The sequence below is a fragment of the Ornithorhynchus anatinus genome, chromosome 4, assembly GCF_004115215.2.
Source record: "Ornithorhynchus anatinus isolate Pmale09 chromosome 4, mOrnAna1.pri.v4, whole genome shotgun sequence".
NCBI lineage: Eukaryota > Metazoa > Chordata > Mammalia > Monotremata > Ornithorhynchidae > Ornithorhynchus > Ornithorhynchus anatinus.
Window position 1 is genome coordinate 134,776,384 of NC_041731.1, and position 16,884 is coordinate 134,793,267.

At 48.2% G+C, this 16,884-nt stretch overlaps 2 protein-coding genes across 3 annotated transcripts in view; one reads left to right on the plus strand and one right to left on the minus strand.

Annotated features, from left to right (window-relative positions):
• The window catches only part of CFAP99 (cilia and flagella associated protein 99), a 109,896-nt gene extending 105,735 nt beyond the window's left edge, over positions 1-4,161 (minus strand). Inside the window, exon 1 of the mRNA XM_029062119.2 lies at positions 3,901-4,161. The gene's annotated coding sequence lies outside the window, so the exon portion shown is untranslated. The remainder of the gene's footprint in view (positions 1-3,900) is intronic.
• Positions 4,162-4,843: 682 nt separating this feature from the next.
• ZFYVE28 (zinc finger FYVE-type containing 28) overlaps positions 4,844-16,884 on the plus strand; it is a 158,440-nt gene continuing 146,399 nt past the window's right edge. For both annotated transcript variants that reach the window (XM_029064186.2, XM_029064185.2), the window contains exon 1: positions 4,844-4,986. In XM_029064186.2, the coding sequence (XP_028920019.1) occupies positions 4,948-4,986 (39 nt within the window). In that variant the 5' untranslated portion in view covers positions 4,844-4,947. The remainder of the gene's footprint in view (positions 4,987-16,884) is intronic.

Sequence of the window (16,884 nt, forward strand, 5' to 3'; positions counted from 1 at the left end):
TCCCTTCTCTCTTTCTACCGCCCACCCCGCACGCTCCGCTCCTCTGCCGCCCACCTCCTCGCCGTCCCTCGGTCTCGCCTATCCCGCCGTCGACCCCTGGGTCACGTCCTCCCGCGGTCCCGGAACGCCCTCCCTCCTCACCTCCGCCAAACTGATTCTCTTTCCCTCTTCAAAACCTTACTTAAAAATCACCTCCTCCAAGAGGCCTTCCCAGACTGAGCTCCTCTTCCCCCTCTACTCCCTCTGCCATCCCCCCTTTACCTCTCCGCAGCTAAAGCCTCATTTTCCCCTTTTCCCTCTGCTCCTCCACCTCTCCCTTCCCATCCCCACAGCACTGTACCCGTCCGCTCAACTGTATATATTTTCGTTACCCTATTTATTTTGTTAATGAATTGTACATCGCCTTGATTCTATTTAGTTGCCATTGTTTTTACGAGATGTTCTTCCCCTTGACGCTGTTTAGTGCCATTGTTCTTGTCTGTCCGTCTCCCCCGATTAGACTGTAAGCCCGTCAAACGGCAGGGACTGTCTCTATCTGCTGCCGACTTGTTCATCCCAAGCGCTTAGTACAGTGCTCTGCACATAGTAAGTGCTCAATAAATACTATTGAATGAATGAATACCACTGTCCTCTCTACCTCAGAAGCCCATAACCTTGGCATTGTCCTCAACTCTTCTCTCTTTCCACACATATACTCAACCTGTTAACAAATCCTGTCTGTTCTACCTTTACAACACTGTTGAAATCTGTCCTTTCCTCTCCATCCAAACTGCTACGACGCTGATCTGAGCATTTGTGCTAATCCACCTTGACCACTGCAACTGCCTCCTCGTTGACCTCCCAGCCTTTTTTCTCTTCCCTTTCCAGTCCATACTGCGCTCTGCTGGCGTGGATTATTTTTCAACCAAAACGTTCAATCCATGTCTCCCCACTTCTCCAAATCCTCAATGGCTGCCCATTGACCTCGACATCAAACAGAAACTCCTTACCATGGGCTTTAAAGACTCAATCAGCTTGCCCCATCCTTCCTCACTTCCCGGATCTCCTACTCCAGCCCAGCCTGCTCACTCCACTCCTCTTCTGCCAGCTTACTCTGTCCTGATCTCCTCCATTTCGCCGTCCCCTTTCCCAAATCCTCCCCTTAGCCTGGAATTCCTTCCCCCTTATATGCCAGACTACCATTTTTTCCTCCATCAAAGCCTTATTAAGGTCACATCTCCTCCCAGAGACCTTCCCTGATTAATATCTCTTTTTCCCAGCTTGCTCTCCCTTCTGCGTTGTCTATGACCTTTGGATCTATGACCTTTGGACATTTGGTATTTGCCCCACCCCCTACCACACAGCACTTATGTAAATATCTTTAATTTATATATCCTGAGTTATTTCCATTAATGTCTCTCTCCCCCTCTAGACTGTAAGCTTCTTATGGACGGGGAGCCTGTCGGGTAATTTTGTTGTATTATACTCTCTCCAATGTTTAGTACAATGCCCTACACATAGTAAGTGCTCAGTAAGTAGAGAAGCAGCATGGCTCAGTGGAAAGAGCATGGGCTTGGGAGTCAGAGGTCATGGGTGTGAATTCCGACTCTGCCACTTGTCAGCTGTGTGACTGTGGGCAAGTCACTCAACTTCTCTGTGCCTGTTACCTCATCTGTAAAATGGGGATTAAGACTGTGAGCCTCACGTGGGACTACCTGATTACCTTGTATCTACCCCAGTGCTTAGAACAGTGCTCTGCACATAGTAAGCACTTAACAAATACCGACATTATTATTATTATTAAGTATGACTGATTGACTGATTGCTAGAACCTGGGTCTTTTGACTCCTTTCAACTATGTTATTTATTCCCTTCTCTGATAATTTAAAAAATACACTGTATATGCCATGTCAATCAAACCCTTTGGGCACCCTAAGTTGGTTGACTTAATAAATTTGATTTCATCTTATCTTTCTGGAGTTAGGGCCTCCTGGAATTGACATGCAAATTCTTGGAAACATTATGCAAAGTACAGGCAGGTGTCCTGGGATTACTAAAAAAAGATGCATTTTTTTATTTTTAGCCTTAGACAAAAAAGAGCAGAAACATCCAAGAGGAAAGCACTAAGAAGCAGCATGGCGTAGTGGTCACAGCACGGGCCTGGGAGACAGAAGGTTATGGGTTCTAATCCACCTCTGCCACTTGTCTGCTATATGACCTTGGGCAAGTCACTTTACTTCTCTGGGCCTCAGTCATCTGTAAAATGGAGATTGGGACAATGAGCCCCACATAGGACAGGGACTGTATCCACCCTGATTTGCTTGGATTCATTCATTCATTCATTCAATTGTATTGACTGAGCACTTACTGTGTGCAGAGCACTGTATTCACTCATTCAATCAATCGTATTTATTGAGCCTTTACTGTGTGCAGAACACTGTACCAAGCACTTGGGAAATTACAATACAGCCATAAAGAGAGACAATCCCTGACCACAGTGATCTCACAGCCTGGAGCGGGGGAGATAGACATCAGTACAAGGAAACAGGCATCAAGACATCAATCAAAGTAAATAATAATAATAATGTTGGTATTTGTTAAGCGCTTGCTACGTGCAGAGCACTGTTCTAAGCACTGGGGGAGATACAGGGTCATCAGGTTGTCCCACGTGAGGCTCACAGTTAGTCTCCATTTTACAGATGAGGTAACTGAGGCACAGAGAAGTTAAGTGACTTGCCCACAGTCACACAGCTTACAGGTGGCAGAGTCAGGATTCGAACTCATGACCTCTGACTCCCAAGCCCAGGCTCTTTCCACTAAGCCACGCTGCTTCTTATAAATAAAACAAATGGCAGATATATATAAGTGCTGTGGGGCAGGGACGGGGGGAAGAGTAAAGGGAGCAAATCAGGGTGACAGAGAAGGGGGTAGGAGATGAGGAAAAGTGGGGCTTAGTCTGGGAAGCCTTAGCCTTATATCGACCTCAGCACTTAGTTCAGTGCCTGGCACATAGTTAGGGCTTAACAAATGATAATAATAACACTGATGACATTTGTTAAGTGCTTATTACGTGCCAAGTAGTCTTCTAAGTCCTGGGGTAGATACAAGGTTATCAGGTTGTCCCACGTGGGGCTCACAGCCTTAATCCCCATTTTACAGATGAGGTAATTGAGGCACAGAGAAGTGAAGTGACTTGCCCAAAGTCACATAGCTGACAAGTGGCAGAGCCGGAATTAGAACCGATGACCGCCAAGTCCGTGTTCTTTCCACTAATAACAATGGCATTTGTTAAGGGCTTACTGTGTGCCAAGCACTGGGAAAGATACAAGGCAATCAGGTAGTCCCACGTGGGGCTCACAGTCTTCATCCCCATTTTACACATGAGGTAACTGAGGTCTGAAAAAGTGAAGCGACTTGCCCAAAGTCACACAGCTGATAAGTGGCAGAGCTGGGATTAACGCCAAAACCTTCTGACTCCCAAGCCCGTGCTCTTTCCGCTGACCCACGCTGCTTCTCTAAACAACAAATTTCGTAATAATAATGATAATTATTTTTAAAAGCAACATTAAGAGAAATGAACTCAAACGTGCAACAGCCTCTTAGCACTTATCCTGATGATGTCTTGTTTTGTTGTTTTTGCTTTGCTGTCTCCCCCTTTTCGACTGTGAGCCCGTCATTGGGTAGGGGATTGTCTCTATCTGTTGCCGAATTGTACATTCCGAGCGCTTAGTACTCTGCACATAGTAAGCGCTCAATAAATACTCATGAATGAATGAATTTAACAATCCGGAGCTGGCTGTAAAAAAGAAGGAAGGAGTAAATTTCGACTCCTCACTCTCCTGGCCTCATTTTGGTATTTTTTTTTCCATCCTATCCCCCTCCCCAACTCCCCCTTCTTCCCCAGACCGCTCCTCTCCCTACCTCTCGGGTCCAGATGCCCGTTGCCTGGATACCGACTGGGACGCGGAGCATCTCCCAGGCCAGCCCCGTTGCCGAGGCTCGGCGGAGCGCGGTGGCGTCTGGGACTTGTAGTCCACCCTCCCCCTTCCCTCCGGGCCTCGGAGCGACCGAAGAAGCTGTCCGGATCCAGTTGCAGAGGGAGAAGGAAGGAGAGGAGGCTCGAGGGTCGGAAGGGGCTCGGTGGGCTCGTTGGCGCTCCGTCGCCCGGCAACCGGGACTGACGGCGGAGGGGGGGACTACAAGTCCCAGCATGCAGAGCGCCCCCGGCTTTTTCCCCCTCCGAAGGCGGGACTACAATTCCCAGAAGCCCGCGCGCCCGCCGGAGCCCGTCTCCAAGGGGCCCGCCTCTCGCAAAGGACGCCGGGATTTGTAGTCTCGGCAGGGTCCGGAGCAACGGTCGGGGCCGCCCTTGGCTTCGGTCCGGGGGTGGGAGGGGGCAGAGCGGCGCATGCGCCGAGGCGGCCGGGCCGTGACTTTAATGTTTCGGGGCTGTCAGGGAGCGGAGCGGCCGGGAAAAACGGGAGAAAAGGAGGAGGGAGGTCAGCGGGAAGCAGGACACGGCTGCCGGGAGCCGCCAGACCCCGCGACAACGTCTCCGGCCGCCGGGACGCGCAGCAGGGGGAGGCGGCATCATCGGCTGCTGCAGCAGCAGCAGCTCCGGCAATTGCAGGAGCTGCTGCAACCGTTGCAGCGGCTGCTCCGGCAAGCGCAGCAGCTCCAGCCGTTGCAGCAGCGGCAGCTGCAGCCGTTGCAGCAGCTCCAGCGTTTGCAGCAGCTCCAGCCGTTGCAGCGGCGGCTCCCGCAGTTGCAGCGGCAGCTCCAGCGGTTGCAGCGGCAGCTCCAGCGGTTGCAGCAGCAGCAGCAGCAGCAGCAGCGGCGGGAGCAGCATCTCCCCGCGTCCCGGTGGTCCCGGGGGTCCCGGTCTGCCCGGTCCGGTCCGGTCCGGCCCCCCCGCAGGGCCGGGTCCCCGGGGCGCAGCCGGTTGCGGGGGTCGGGGCGGCTGCGGCGATGATGAACAGGTTCCGAAAGTGGCTGTACAAACCCAAGGTGAGGAGGGGGGCGCGGGGCGGGGGGCGGCACAGGCATCTCCTCTTCTCCTCCTCCTCCTCCTCTTCTTCCTCCTTCTCTTCCTTCTCTTCTTTTCCTCTTCCTTCTCTTTCTCCTCTTCTCCTCTCCCTTCTCTTCTTCCTTCTCCTCCTCCTCTTTTTCTCCTCCTCCTCTTTTTCTCCTCCTCCTCTTCTTTCTCCTCTTCCTCTTCTTCCTCCTCCTCCTCTTCTTCCTCCTCCTCCTCTTCTTTCTCCTCCTCCTCTTCTTCCTCCTCCTCCTCTTCTTCCTCCTCCTCCTCTTCTTTCTCCTCCTCCTCCTTTTCTTTTCCTCTTCCTCCTCTTCTCCTCTCCCTCCTCCTCCTCCTCTTCCTCCTCCTTTTCCTCTTCTTCCTCCTCTCCCTCGTCCTCTTCCTCTTCTTCCTCTTCTTTTTCTTCCTCCTCCTCTTCTTCCTTTTCTTTTCCTCTTCCTCCTCCTCTTCCTTTTCCTCTTTCTCCTCTTCTCCTCTCCCTCCTCCTCTTCTTCCTCCTCCTTCTCTTCCTCTTCCTCCTCCTCCTCTTCTTTGTCTTCTTTTTCGTTTTCTTCTTCCTCCTCCTCTTCTTTCTCCTCCTTTCCTCCTCTTCTTCCTTCTCTTCTCCTCTTCTTCCTCCTCCTGTTCTTTCTCCTCTTCTTCCTCCTCCTCTTCTTTCACCTCTTCCTCCTTCTCTTCTCCTCTTCTTCCTCCTCCTGTTCTTTCTCCTCTTCTTCCTCCTCCTCTTCTTTCACCTCTTCCTCCTCCTCTTCCTCCTCCTCTTCCTCCTCCTCTTCCTCCTCTTCCTCTTCCTCCTCCTCTTCCTCCTCCTCCTCTTCTTCTTCTTCCTCTTCCCCTCCTGCGGCAGGGCCCAGGCAGCAGCCGCCCCTCTAGCAATAATTATGGTATTTGTTAATAGTAGTACTAATAATTGTGACATTTGTTAAGCGCTTACTACGTGCCAGGCAGTATACTGGGGTGGATACAATCCAATCGGGTTGGACACAGTCCCTGACCCTCATGGGACTCACAGTCCTAATCCCCAGTTTACAGAGGAGGTCACTGAGACCCAGAGAAGTGAAGTGGCTTGCCCAAGGCCACACAGAAGACAAGTGGCAGAGCTGGGATTAGAACCCATGACCTTCTGAATCCCTGGCCCGTGCTCTGTCCGCTACATCATGCTGCTTCCTAGCACTTACTATGTGCCAAGCATTATTTTAAGGGATGACACTGGAAGCTCCTTGTAGGCAGGCAGTTCATCTCTTATACTGCATTATCTCCCTGAGCACTTAGAACAGTGCTTTGCACACAGCAAGCGCCCAGTAAATACAGCGCACTGACTGGCCCGTCTATCCCCCTCTGTCCTGTTGGGGACTCTCTTCACAGCTTGGCCCAGTGTTCTGCACACAGCTAAGTGCTCAATCATTATGATCATCGTGTAGCAATATGTGCCAGGCGCTGCACTATACCCTGGGGTGGCTACAAGTAAAGAGGATTGGACAGGGTTTGTGGATTGATTGAGGTGACCCTGGCTGGGAGGATTATTATTGTTATTGTGGTATTTGTTAAGCGCTTACTATGTGTCAGGCACTGTACTAAGCGCTGGGGCAGATAAAGTCAGATTGGTGAGCTTGGGGTAGATGGTGAGCACCCCTCCAGGAAGGCCAAAGAGCAAGGGTGGGGGGTATTGCCTGCCGCAGTGATTGTGTGTGTGCATGCCTGTGTGCATGTATGTGCGTGCCTGTATGCATGTGTATGCTTGACAGAGAAGCAGCGTGGCTCAGTGGAAAGAGCACGGGCTTTGGAGTCAGAGGTCATGAGTTCAAATCCCGGCTCTGCCACTTGTCAGCTGAGTGACTGTGGGCAAGTCACTTAACTTCTCTGTGCCTCAGTTACCTCATCTGTAAAATAGGGATTAAGACTGTGAGCCCCACGTGGGACATCCTGATTCCCCTGTGTCTACCCCAGCGCTTAGAACAGTGCTCGGCACATAGTAAGCGCTTAACAAATACCAACATTATTATTATTATTATTGACAAAGCCGGACTTGACTACTGCATCAGTTTCCTCTCCTGATCTCCCTCTCCAATCCTTCAGTCGATCAATCAGTCATATTTATAGAGCTCTTACTGGGCACCAAGCACTGAACTGAGCACTTAGGAGTGGACAGTATAACAGAGTTGGTAGACACGTTCCCTGCTCACAACGAGGTTGCAGTCCATCACTTCTTCGTTTTTAAGGTATTCGCTAAGCGCTTACTATGTATCAAGTACTGCTGCAAGCGATGGGGGAGATTCAGGTTAATCGGGCCAGATACATTCCCTGTCCCACATGGGGCTCACATGGGGGAGAACAGGTATTTAATTCTTGTTTTGCAGGAGAGAAAACTGAGGTGCACAGGAGTGAAGCGATTCGCCCAAGGTCACACAGCAGGCGGGTGGCGGAGCTGGGATTAGAACCCAAGTCCTCTGGCTCCTAGGCCTTGTGCTCGTTCCCCTACGCCATCATTGCTTCCTTCACTCTGCTGCCCGGATCATATTTCTACAAAAAACACCCAGTGGATGCCCATACCTCTCCAAATCAAGCAGAAACTTGTAAACTTTTAGTTTTGAGGCACTCAGACAGCTCTCTTCCCGCTATTTATCCTCACTCCCCTCCCACTACACTCCAACTTGCACACTTTGCTCCACTCGCGCCAACCTACTCATTGTGCCTCATAATCTCTCGAAACTGACTTCTCGCGCACACCCTCTCTAGTGCCTGGAAATTCATCCTTTTTCACATCTGGCAGACCATTGCGCTTCCTGTTTTCCGAGCCCTTCCCGGATCATAGCATCTCCTTCAGGAGGCCTTTTCTGATAAATCTCCGAATTTTTCTCTACTTTCATTCATTCAATAGTATTTATTGAGCACTTACTATGTGCAGAGCACTGTACTAAGCGCTTGGGATGAACAAGTCGGCAACAGATAGAGACAGTCCCTGCCGTTTGACGGGCTTACAGTCTAATCGGGGGAGACGGACAGACAAGAACAATGGCTCTACTTCCCATCCCTCAACTTTCACTTCAGCACTTGGTCCTCAGACCCAACTCATGTACTCACCAACTTATCTTAAAACCTTGTTACCTGTGAGCTAACTCCTGCATATCCTCTTTTCCTTCTGCCTTCTGAATTTATTTCAGTGTTTGTCTGCCTGGTAGAACATCAGTCAGTCTGTCAGTCGTATTTATTGAGCACTTACTCTGTGCAGAGAACTGTTCTGACACTTGGGAGAGGACAATAGGACAATATAACAGACACATTCCGTGCCCATGACAAGCTTACAGTCTAGAGAAACTCCTTGAGGTCAGGGATGATGTCTGCTGACTCAGTTGTACGTTCCCAAGCCCCTAGTACAATGTCAGGCACGATCGAGCATGTGACTGGTGAATCTGTTGTTTGTCACCGTCTCCGGCCCCTGCAATTAATTAATTCATTTAATAGTATTTATTGAACACTTACTATGTGCAGAGCACTGTACTAAGCACTTGGGATGTACAGACCATGAGTCTCCAGGCCGCAGCTGGGGTGATCACAGATGAGGAGGCTGCAGAGACAAATCTCCCCTCCCCAGCCCCAACGGCGACCCTGTTGACCTGTGCTCCCGGAGATTGGGCCGTGGTCCAAGGTCAAGGGAGAAGCCACATCGAGGCCATGGTGGGGTCCCCGGGAGATGTGGGAATCAGAAGGACCTGGGTTCTAATTCCGGCTCTTTCACTGTAACCTTGGGCAAATCACTTAACTTCTTTGGGCTTCAGTTCCCTCATCTGTAAAATGGGAATTATGACTGTGAGCCGGTCAGTCAATCAGTCATATTTAGTGAGGGCTTACTGTGTGCAGAGTACTGTGGGGCAAGGACTGTGTCCAATATGATTTGCTTGTATCCAGCCCAGCGCTTAGAACAGCGCCTGGCACATAGTAAGCGCTTAACAAATACCACATTTCTTCTTATTAATTATTCTTATGTTAATATAATAATATTATTCTTATATTAATAAGAATAAGCCTCGGGGGAGAAGATTGTTCACCCATCTCTCCTAGACAGGGACAGTGCCAACCAAAAACCCAGAGTGCCCTTTGTGGCATTTTGGACTCCCTTTTTTGCTAACTCTGCTGCCCCAGATGGAACTTTTTGACAGTTGGTTTTAGTTTAGCCGTGGTGAAGCAAGTCCTGGTTTTAAGACCAGTTCAACATATCGACGGTCTAGTTGTTGCCTTGGGTCCAATTCCGGTTGTAAAGTTCCATGAATGTTTCTTCCTTGATGGTGGCCAAGTTCCTTTGTTAAAATCAAATTTTCCGTCTACAATATCTGTGGGCACAGAGAACCGCTCCAGTTCTTAAGACTCTCCAGAACCGTTCCAATGGAATAAAAGTGGGAGGAATGTTTAGGGTTTGCCTATAAAGTCGGTGTCGATTCCCCACATCATACCGTCTCACCAGAAACAAACACGCCAGTTGGCCAGAATTTTTTTTTTTTCCCAGTGCAGGGCATTTGCTAATCCGTTCTTATGTTTCCAAACAATGAATTGTACTGTGTGGCTGAACTTTCTGCTATCATTTCATACCAATCTTCATTTAGAGCATAACAAAAAGTTTGAAATGGGTCCTTGTGCTACTCATTAAGAGAACCTCAAAACTCAACTCCAGGGCAAGTTCTTTTCCTCCTTAAAACGTGTTATTTTTTTGAGCTGATTTTCTGTGCAGTTTGAAATGTAAAATCAAATTCCCCCAATCAAGCAGAGCAAAATACATCATTTGTTTTATGGCAGTCTGTTAAAATGCAACAAACTGGGAAAAATCTGATGAGAATTTGAGTTTTGAGAGCATCTCAGAGTGTTCTCAGGGAAAAAACAATAGATCTCACCCCCACCAGAATGCATTTTCTTGCTCACTTTCTTATAGCTTGTCGATCAATCTTTTGTTTTTATTTATGGGCCCAATTCTCCTGGTTATTCTCCGGCTGCGAAAGAGGCAGTTTGGGAGGAGCAGTGACATTGAGCTCACTAGAGGGCAGATTTGTGCTTCGGCTTTCGAAACGTTTTGCGTGGCTCAGATTCCTTCCGCGTTGATATTTATAAATGCTTATTTTGAATTCCTTGACCAGTAGTCCAGCGGTTGAAAATGAGATGCTGGAAAAGAAGTCTGTTTCTTGGTGTGTTTGCAATGCGCCTGGGTCACTAGTACCAAGGAAATCGGCTAGTTGGATTCTCAAAACTCTAGGAGGGGTGGCTGAGATGGACAGTTGGATGATTTGAAAGAGGACCTTGAGGGATTGGGGAACGGGACTGAAGTTTGGACTGCTGGGATAGCGAAATGCGGGGTTTAGCTTTCCCCGCCGGAGGAAGGTGACTGGGACAGGGGATTTGTGATTTGTAAATCACTCTTATTTATATTATTTCCCCTCTAGGTTGTAAACTCATTTTTTTTAACAGTATCTGTTAAGTGCCAGGAACTATACCAAAACGCTGGGGTAGCTACAGACTGAGGGGACTCACAGTCTTAATCCCCATTTTGCAGATGAGGTAATTGAGGCGTAGAGAGGTTAAGTGACTTGCCCAAAGTCACACAGCAGACAAGAAACGGGGCTGAGATTAGAAGCCAGGTGGTTCTGACTTCCAGGCCCGTTCTCTCTTCACTGGGCCACACACAGTGTCCCACAATGAAGGACAGGGAACATGCCTACCACTCAGTTATATTGTACTCTCCTAAGTGTTTAGCACAGTGCTGTGCATACAATAAGCTCTCAATAAATGATTGATTTACTGATCTCCTACCATGTGCAGAACAGAGAGCTGTACTCAGTCCGTCAGTAAGGAACATAGAGGATCTTGTGGTTCATTTAGGAAGCCACGGGGATAAGATGAGACTGTTTCTTGAAGCAGTATCGCCTGATGAAAAGAGCATGGACCTGGGAGTCAGAGGGCCTGGGTTCTAATCCCGGCTCCGTCACTTATCTGCTGTGTGACCTTGGGTGAGTCACTTCACTTCTCTGTGCTTCAGTTCCCTCATCTGTAAAACTGGAATTCAATATCTGTTCTCTTTCCTACTTGGATTGTGAGCCCTATGTGGGACCTGATGATAATAATAATAATAGTAATTGCATTTGTTCAGTGCTTACTATGTTCCAGGCACTCTTTGAAGCGCTGGGGTAGATACAGGGTAATCAGGTTGTCCCATGTGGGGCTCACAGTCTTAATCCCCATTTTACCTGATGATCTTGTATCTACCCCAGAGCATAGTACAGTGCTTGGCACATAGTAAGCGCTTAATAATAATAATAATAATAATAATTTTGGTATTTAAGTGCTTACTATGTGCCAAGCACTGTTCTGAGCACTGGGTAGATACAAGGTCATTAAGTTGTCCCTCGTGGCACTCACAGTCTTAATCCCCATTTTACAGATGAGGGAACTGAGGCACAGAGAAGTGAAGTGACTTGCCCAAAGTCACACAGCTGATAGGTGGCAGAGCCGGTATTAGAACCACGGCCTCTGACTCCCAAGCCCCGGCTCTTTCCACTGAGCCACGCTGCTTAACAGATAGCACAATTATCATTATTATTATTATTGGACAAGTTTGAGCCTTCCTTTGATTGTTACCATGATCTTGGCTATGCTGCCCATTGAGCCGTAGGATGAAGCCAGGTCTCTAGACCTTGGCTCACTCCATATCATATCCTAGATGACCAAGGGTTTGACTAAGTTTGATCACCAATGCCCTTGTGGACAGTGGGTTTGTACAGTTTGCCTCAGGGAGAGAACTGATCGATTGCTTGTTAGGGTGGAAGCTAGGTCACAAAAATCATTTTGTCCTTTTTTTAAAAATGATATTTAAGTGCTTACTATGTGCTAGACACTGAACTAAGCTCTGGGGTATATATAAACTAATCAGATTGGATACAGTCTGTGTCCCTCACAGAGCTCATATGCCAACTCAAATTAGTTGTACACAGTGTGATCACATTGGATCTGTAGGTGGTTTTTTAATCACTTCATCACTCGAGTTGTTGATAAAGGCTGAGCAGTGATGAGTTAGCTTCCCAACTTTACATCTCTACTAGGGTTGCCTGTATTTTGGATGGTGCATAGTTTCCTTCAGGTGGAAATATACTTTTTTCAAGTTTATGTGCCCTTGTTTCTCACATTGAATAAAGTCTGTTTTGTGAGATTGTGATGAAAAATATTTGGAATCTTAAAGCTGTTCGTTGATTTAGTTGAAAAATCTTTTTCACGGAAGAACTAAGTGTCTTTGAGTTGATATTTATAAATATTTCGCTTGGAGATTGATCTCTTTTGAAATCTCTGAAATCGTTGTTGTGTCATTTGTCTCTTGTGTTGCCGGGAGAAGGTGCCGGCAGGGTCTGTGGATCCTGGGTTTTGGCGGAAGTCTTGGAACTTCCAGATATGCTGTGCTTCCCCAAATTTTCAGTCCCTTCTTCTGCCGTAAGCAAACACACCCCTAAGCTGGGAAGCATGCTTGAGCCTTTGGGGTGACAGCCAAGATGGGATCTCCAAAGTGATATGCTCCCAGCCCCAAAAGGTTGGGAAGTCCAGGACATCAACCGTATTTCCAGGGGATCACCTGGGTGCTGAGGAAAAGAGAACAAGCCCCGGGAGCGAGGTCTGGGTGAGTGAAGTTGGTTCAGAGGGATTGGATTGCCCGTCAGTGGGTAAGTTACTGAAATGTTCTGTACTTGGCATCCTTTGTAAGCCAAGGACCAATAATTGATACCTGTCTGTAGATGGCAAAATGCATAGATATTTGGAGCTTCTCAGAAGAAAAGAATTGCTTGAAAATATGTCACAATTATCCTCTTCAGCCCTTCCTTGCTGAAAAATTCCATACACATATGGGATGTCCAGAAAGTGGGTCGGGTGAAGCGGAAATGTGTTTGTTCTCCTCAGTTCTGGTTTGTTACCTGAGTTGATTGGGCTGAATGTTGGACTTTCTGGAAGCTGATAAAACCGTGGGGAAAAAGTGTCTTGTTCCGTGTGGGCTATGCCGGTTGAGACCTACTGATTTTCACTGGAGATTGGAGTTTTCTGGGGGAGGAGGGAGTTTTCACTGGATTCCATCATTGTCCACCGAACGACCAGCCCGGAGAACTTCCCGAATCCTTTCCTCTTTGTCGACATGCCTGTTGAGTGTTCGACTTGCTGCTGGTGCTGTGAGAAGTGGGTGTGGGGGTGCGGGCCATGGGGGGAGCCCAACTGGTTGAAATGGGTTGGCGTCACCTGCTTACAATTGGTTATTTGGTTCTCTAATTTTATGTATGTGCATGGTACCACGGTTGGTTTCCAGGGATGGGCGTAGCCTGGATTAAATGGAGGGTGAAGGGAGGGAATTGTGTCCCAGTTGGGCTGTTCTAATCCAGCAGGGATGCTGACATCACTTCCTGGGGGACCAGGGGAATCCCCTCTCTTTCCCATCCCTCTAGAGAGTCTGAGTTGGATTGTTCTAATCCAGCAGGGATGCTGATATCACTCCCCTGGGACCTTGAAGGAACCCTCTCCCTCCCAACCATCTCGAGAGTCTGAGATGGACCATTCTAATCAATCGGTCATATTTATCGAGTACTTACTGCCTGCAGAGCACTGTACTAAGCACTTGGGAGAATACACCACCACAGATTTGGTAGACACATTCCCTGCCCATAATGAACTTTCGGTCTAGAGAGAGAGAGTCAGACATTAAGGAAAATAAATGAATTATAGATATGAACCTAAGTGCTGTGGAGATGAAACAAGGGTGAATAAAGGGTACAAATCCAAGGGCAAGGGCGGCACAGAAGGGAGTTGGAGAAGAGGAAATAAGGGTTCAATAGGAGAAGGCTTCTTGGTGGAGATGTACTTTTAGTAAGACTTTGAAGGTGGGGAGAGTAATTGTCAGATAAAAGGAGGGAGGGCGTCCCAGGTCAGACAGAGGATGCGGGCGAGAGGTCAACGGTGAGATTAATGGGCTCGAGGTACAGTGAGAAGGTTGGCATCAGAGGAGCACAGTGTGGGCTGGGTTGTACTAGGAAATCAGGGAGGTAAGGTAGGTGGGGGTAAAATGATTGAATGTTTTAAAGCCTATGGTAAGGAGCTGCTGTTTGATGTGGAGGTGGAGGGGCAACCACTGGAGCTTCTTGAGGAATGGGGAAACGTGGACTGAATATTTCTGTAGAAAAATGATCCGGGCAGCAGAGTGAAGTATGGAGTGGAGTGGGGAGAGACAGGAGGCAGGGAGGTCAGTAAGGTAGGCTGATGCAGTAATCAAGGTGGGATAGTATAAATGCACGGATTAACATGGATTTTATGTTTGGATGGAGAGTTTGGATGGAGAGGAAAGGGTGGATTTTAGCAACGGTCTGAAGGTTGAACCGACAGGATTTGGTGACAGATTGAATATGTGGGTTGAGTACAGTGGATCGAACGCCAAGGTTACGGGTTTATGAGAGAGGAAGGATGGTGGTGCTGCCTACAGTGATGGGAAAGTCATGGGGAGGACACGGTTTGGATGGCCTGTCTGTTTTGGATATGTTGAGGTGTTGGAGGGATATATAAGTAGAGATGGCCCGAAGGCAGGAAGAACTGTGAGACTGCAGAGAAGGAGAGAGATCTGCACTGGAAGTGTAGATTTGGGAATCATCTTCATAGAGGTGGTAGTTGAAGCCATGGGAGCGAATCAGTTCTCCAAGGGAGTGGCTGTAGATGGAGAATAGATGGGGATCCTGAACTGAGCCCTGAGGGATCCACACACACACACCCACACACACACACACAGAGTCGGATTGGGAGTCAGAGGAGGAACCCATGAAAGAGCCTGAGAATGAACAGTCTGAGAGATAGGAGGAGAACCAGGAGAGGACAGTGTTAGTGAAAGCCAAGATTGGATAATGTTTCCAGGTGAAGGGGGTGGTCCATAGTGTCAAAGGTGGCTGAGAGGAGGAGGAGGATTAGGATGGTGTAGAGGCCTTGTGATTTGGCAAGAAGGAGATAATTGGTGACTTTTGAGGGGTGGAGTGGATGGAGGCCAGATCGGAGAGAGTCAAGGAAAGAATTGTGGAAGAGGAATTTGAAACAACGGCTGTGGACAGCTCACACAAGGAGTTTGGAGAGGAATGGTAGGAAGGAGATGGAGCAATAACTGGAGGGAGCCATGGAGTTGAGGGAGAGTTTTTTAGGATAGGAGAGACATGAACATGTTTGAAAGCAGTGGGGAAAGAAGGCCTTGGAGAGCGAACAGTTGAAGATGGCAGTTAGGGAGGGAGGAAAGGAGGGGACAAGATCTTTGATAAGGTGCAGAGGGATGGGTCAGAGGTACAGGTCGGGGGGTGGATTTTGAGAGAAGGCAGGAGATCACCTCTTGAGATACCGCTAGGAAAGATGGGAAAGTCAAAGGAGGAGCAGGAGTTGGGAGGAACTGGAGAGGAGCAGGGAAGATTTTAGGGAGATCATGCCTGCTGATCAAAGTATGTGGCCAGGTCATTAGGGGCAAGAGATGGGGGAAATAGGGAAACAAGGGTTTGAGGAGAGAATTAAATGTCCCGAAACAACTGGATGCTAACATCACTTCATCAGGGGCTAGTGGGATTTTCATTCATTCATTCATTCAATAGTATTTATTGAGCGCTTACTATGTGCAGAGCACTGTACTAAGCGCTTGGAATGGACAAATCGGTAACAAATAGGATTTCCTATTCCTCCTTTCTCCAGAGTATGAGTTGGGCCATTTTAATCCATTGGCCTATGCGGACAACATTTCTAATCCCTACTCCACCACTTGTCAGCTGTGTGACTTTGGGCAAGTCGCTTCACTTCTCTGTGCTTCAGTTACCTCATCTGTAAAATGGGGATTAAGACTGTGAGCCCCACATGGGACAACCTGATTACCTTGTATCTATCCTAGTGCTTATAAGAGTGCTTGGCACATAGTAAGTGCTTAAAAAATACCATCATTAAATTGGACCATTCTAATCTAATAGGGATGCTGACATCACTTCCTCAGGGGCTAGGGGGATCCCCTCTCCTTCCCACCCCTCTGAGAGTCTAAATTGATCCATTTTAAACTGGCAGGGATGCTGACATCACTTCTTCAGGGACTAGGGATATCCCCCTCTCTCCCTCACCCCTCTTGTGAGTCTGAGTTGGACCATTCTTAGCCAGTGGTATTTGTTCAGTGCTTACTAAGTGCCAAGCATTGTTCTAAATGCTGGGGGAGATACAAGCTTATCACGTTGTCCCAGGTGAGGCTCACAGTCATAATTCCCATTTTACAGATGAGGCAACTGAGGCACAGAGAAGTGAAGTGGCTTGCCTAAAGTCACACAGCTGACAAGTAGCGGTGATGGGATTAGAACCCACGTCCTCTGTTGACATCACTTCCTTAAGTACTAGGTGGCAGGGGGTGGGAAGAGCACAGGTCTCTTCTAGAAGTGTGGCACAGCCTGCCATTGATGTGCCTCTGCAGGAGAAATATGTCCACCTTTGGCAGCTGGAAACAATGCTGTGATGGAGAGAATACTTCAAAAACGAATTTGCCGTTCTGTATCATTTAAGATATGTCAGGAGGTCACTTGGCTTTTTTTAAATGGTATTTGTTAAGTGCTTACCATGTGCCAGGCATTGCACTAAGCACTGAGGTAGATACAAGCCATTCAGATTGGACACAGTCTATGTCCCACATAGGGTTCCCAGTCTTAATCTGCACTTTACAGATGAGGGAATTGAGGGCACAGAGAAGTCAAGTGACTTGCCCAAGGTCACACAGCAGACACATGGCAGAGCCGGGATCAGAACCCAGCTCCTTCTGACTCCCAAGCCCGTGCTCTATCCATTAGGTCACTCTGCTTCTCTGCAATTTTTCACTG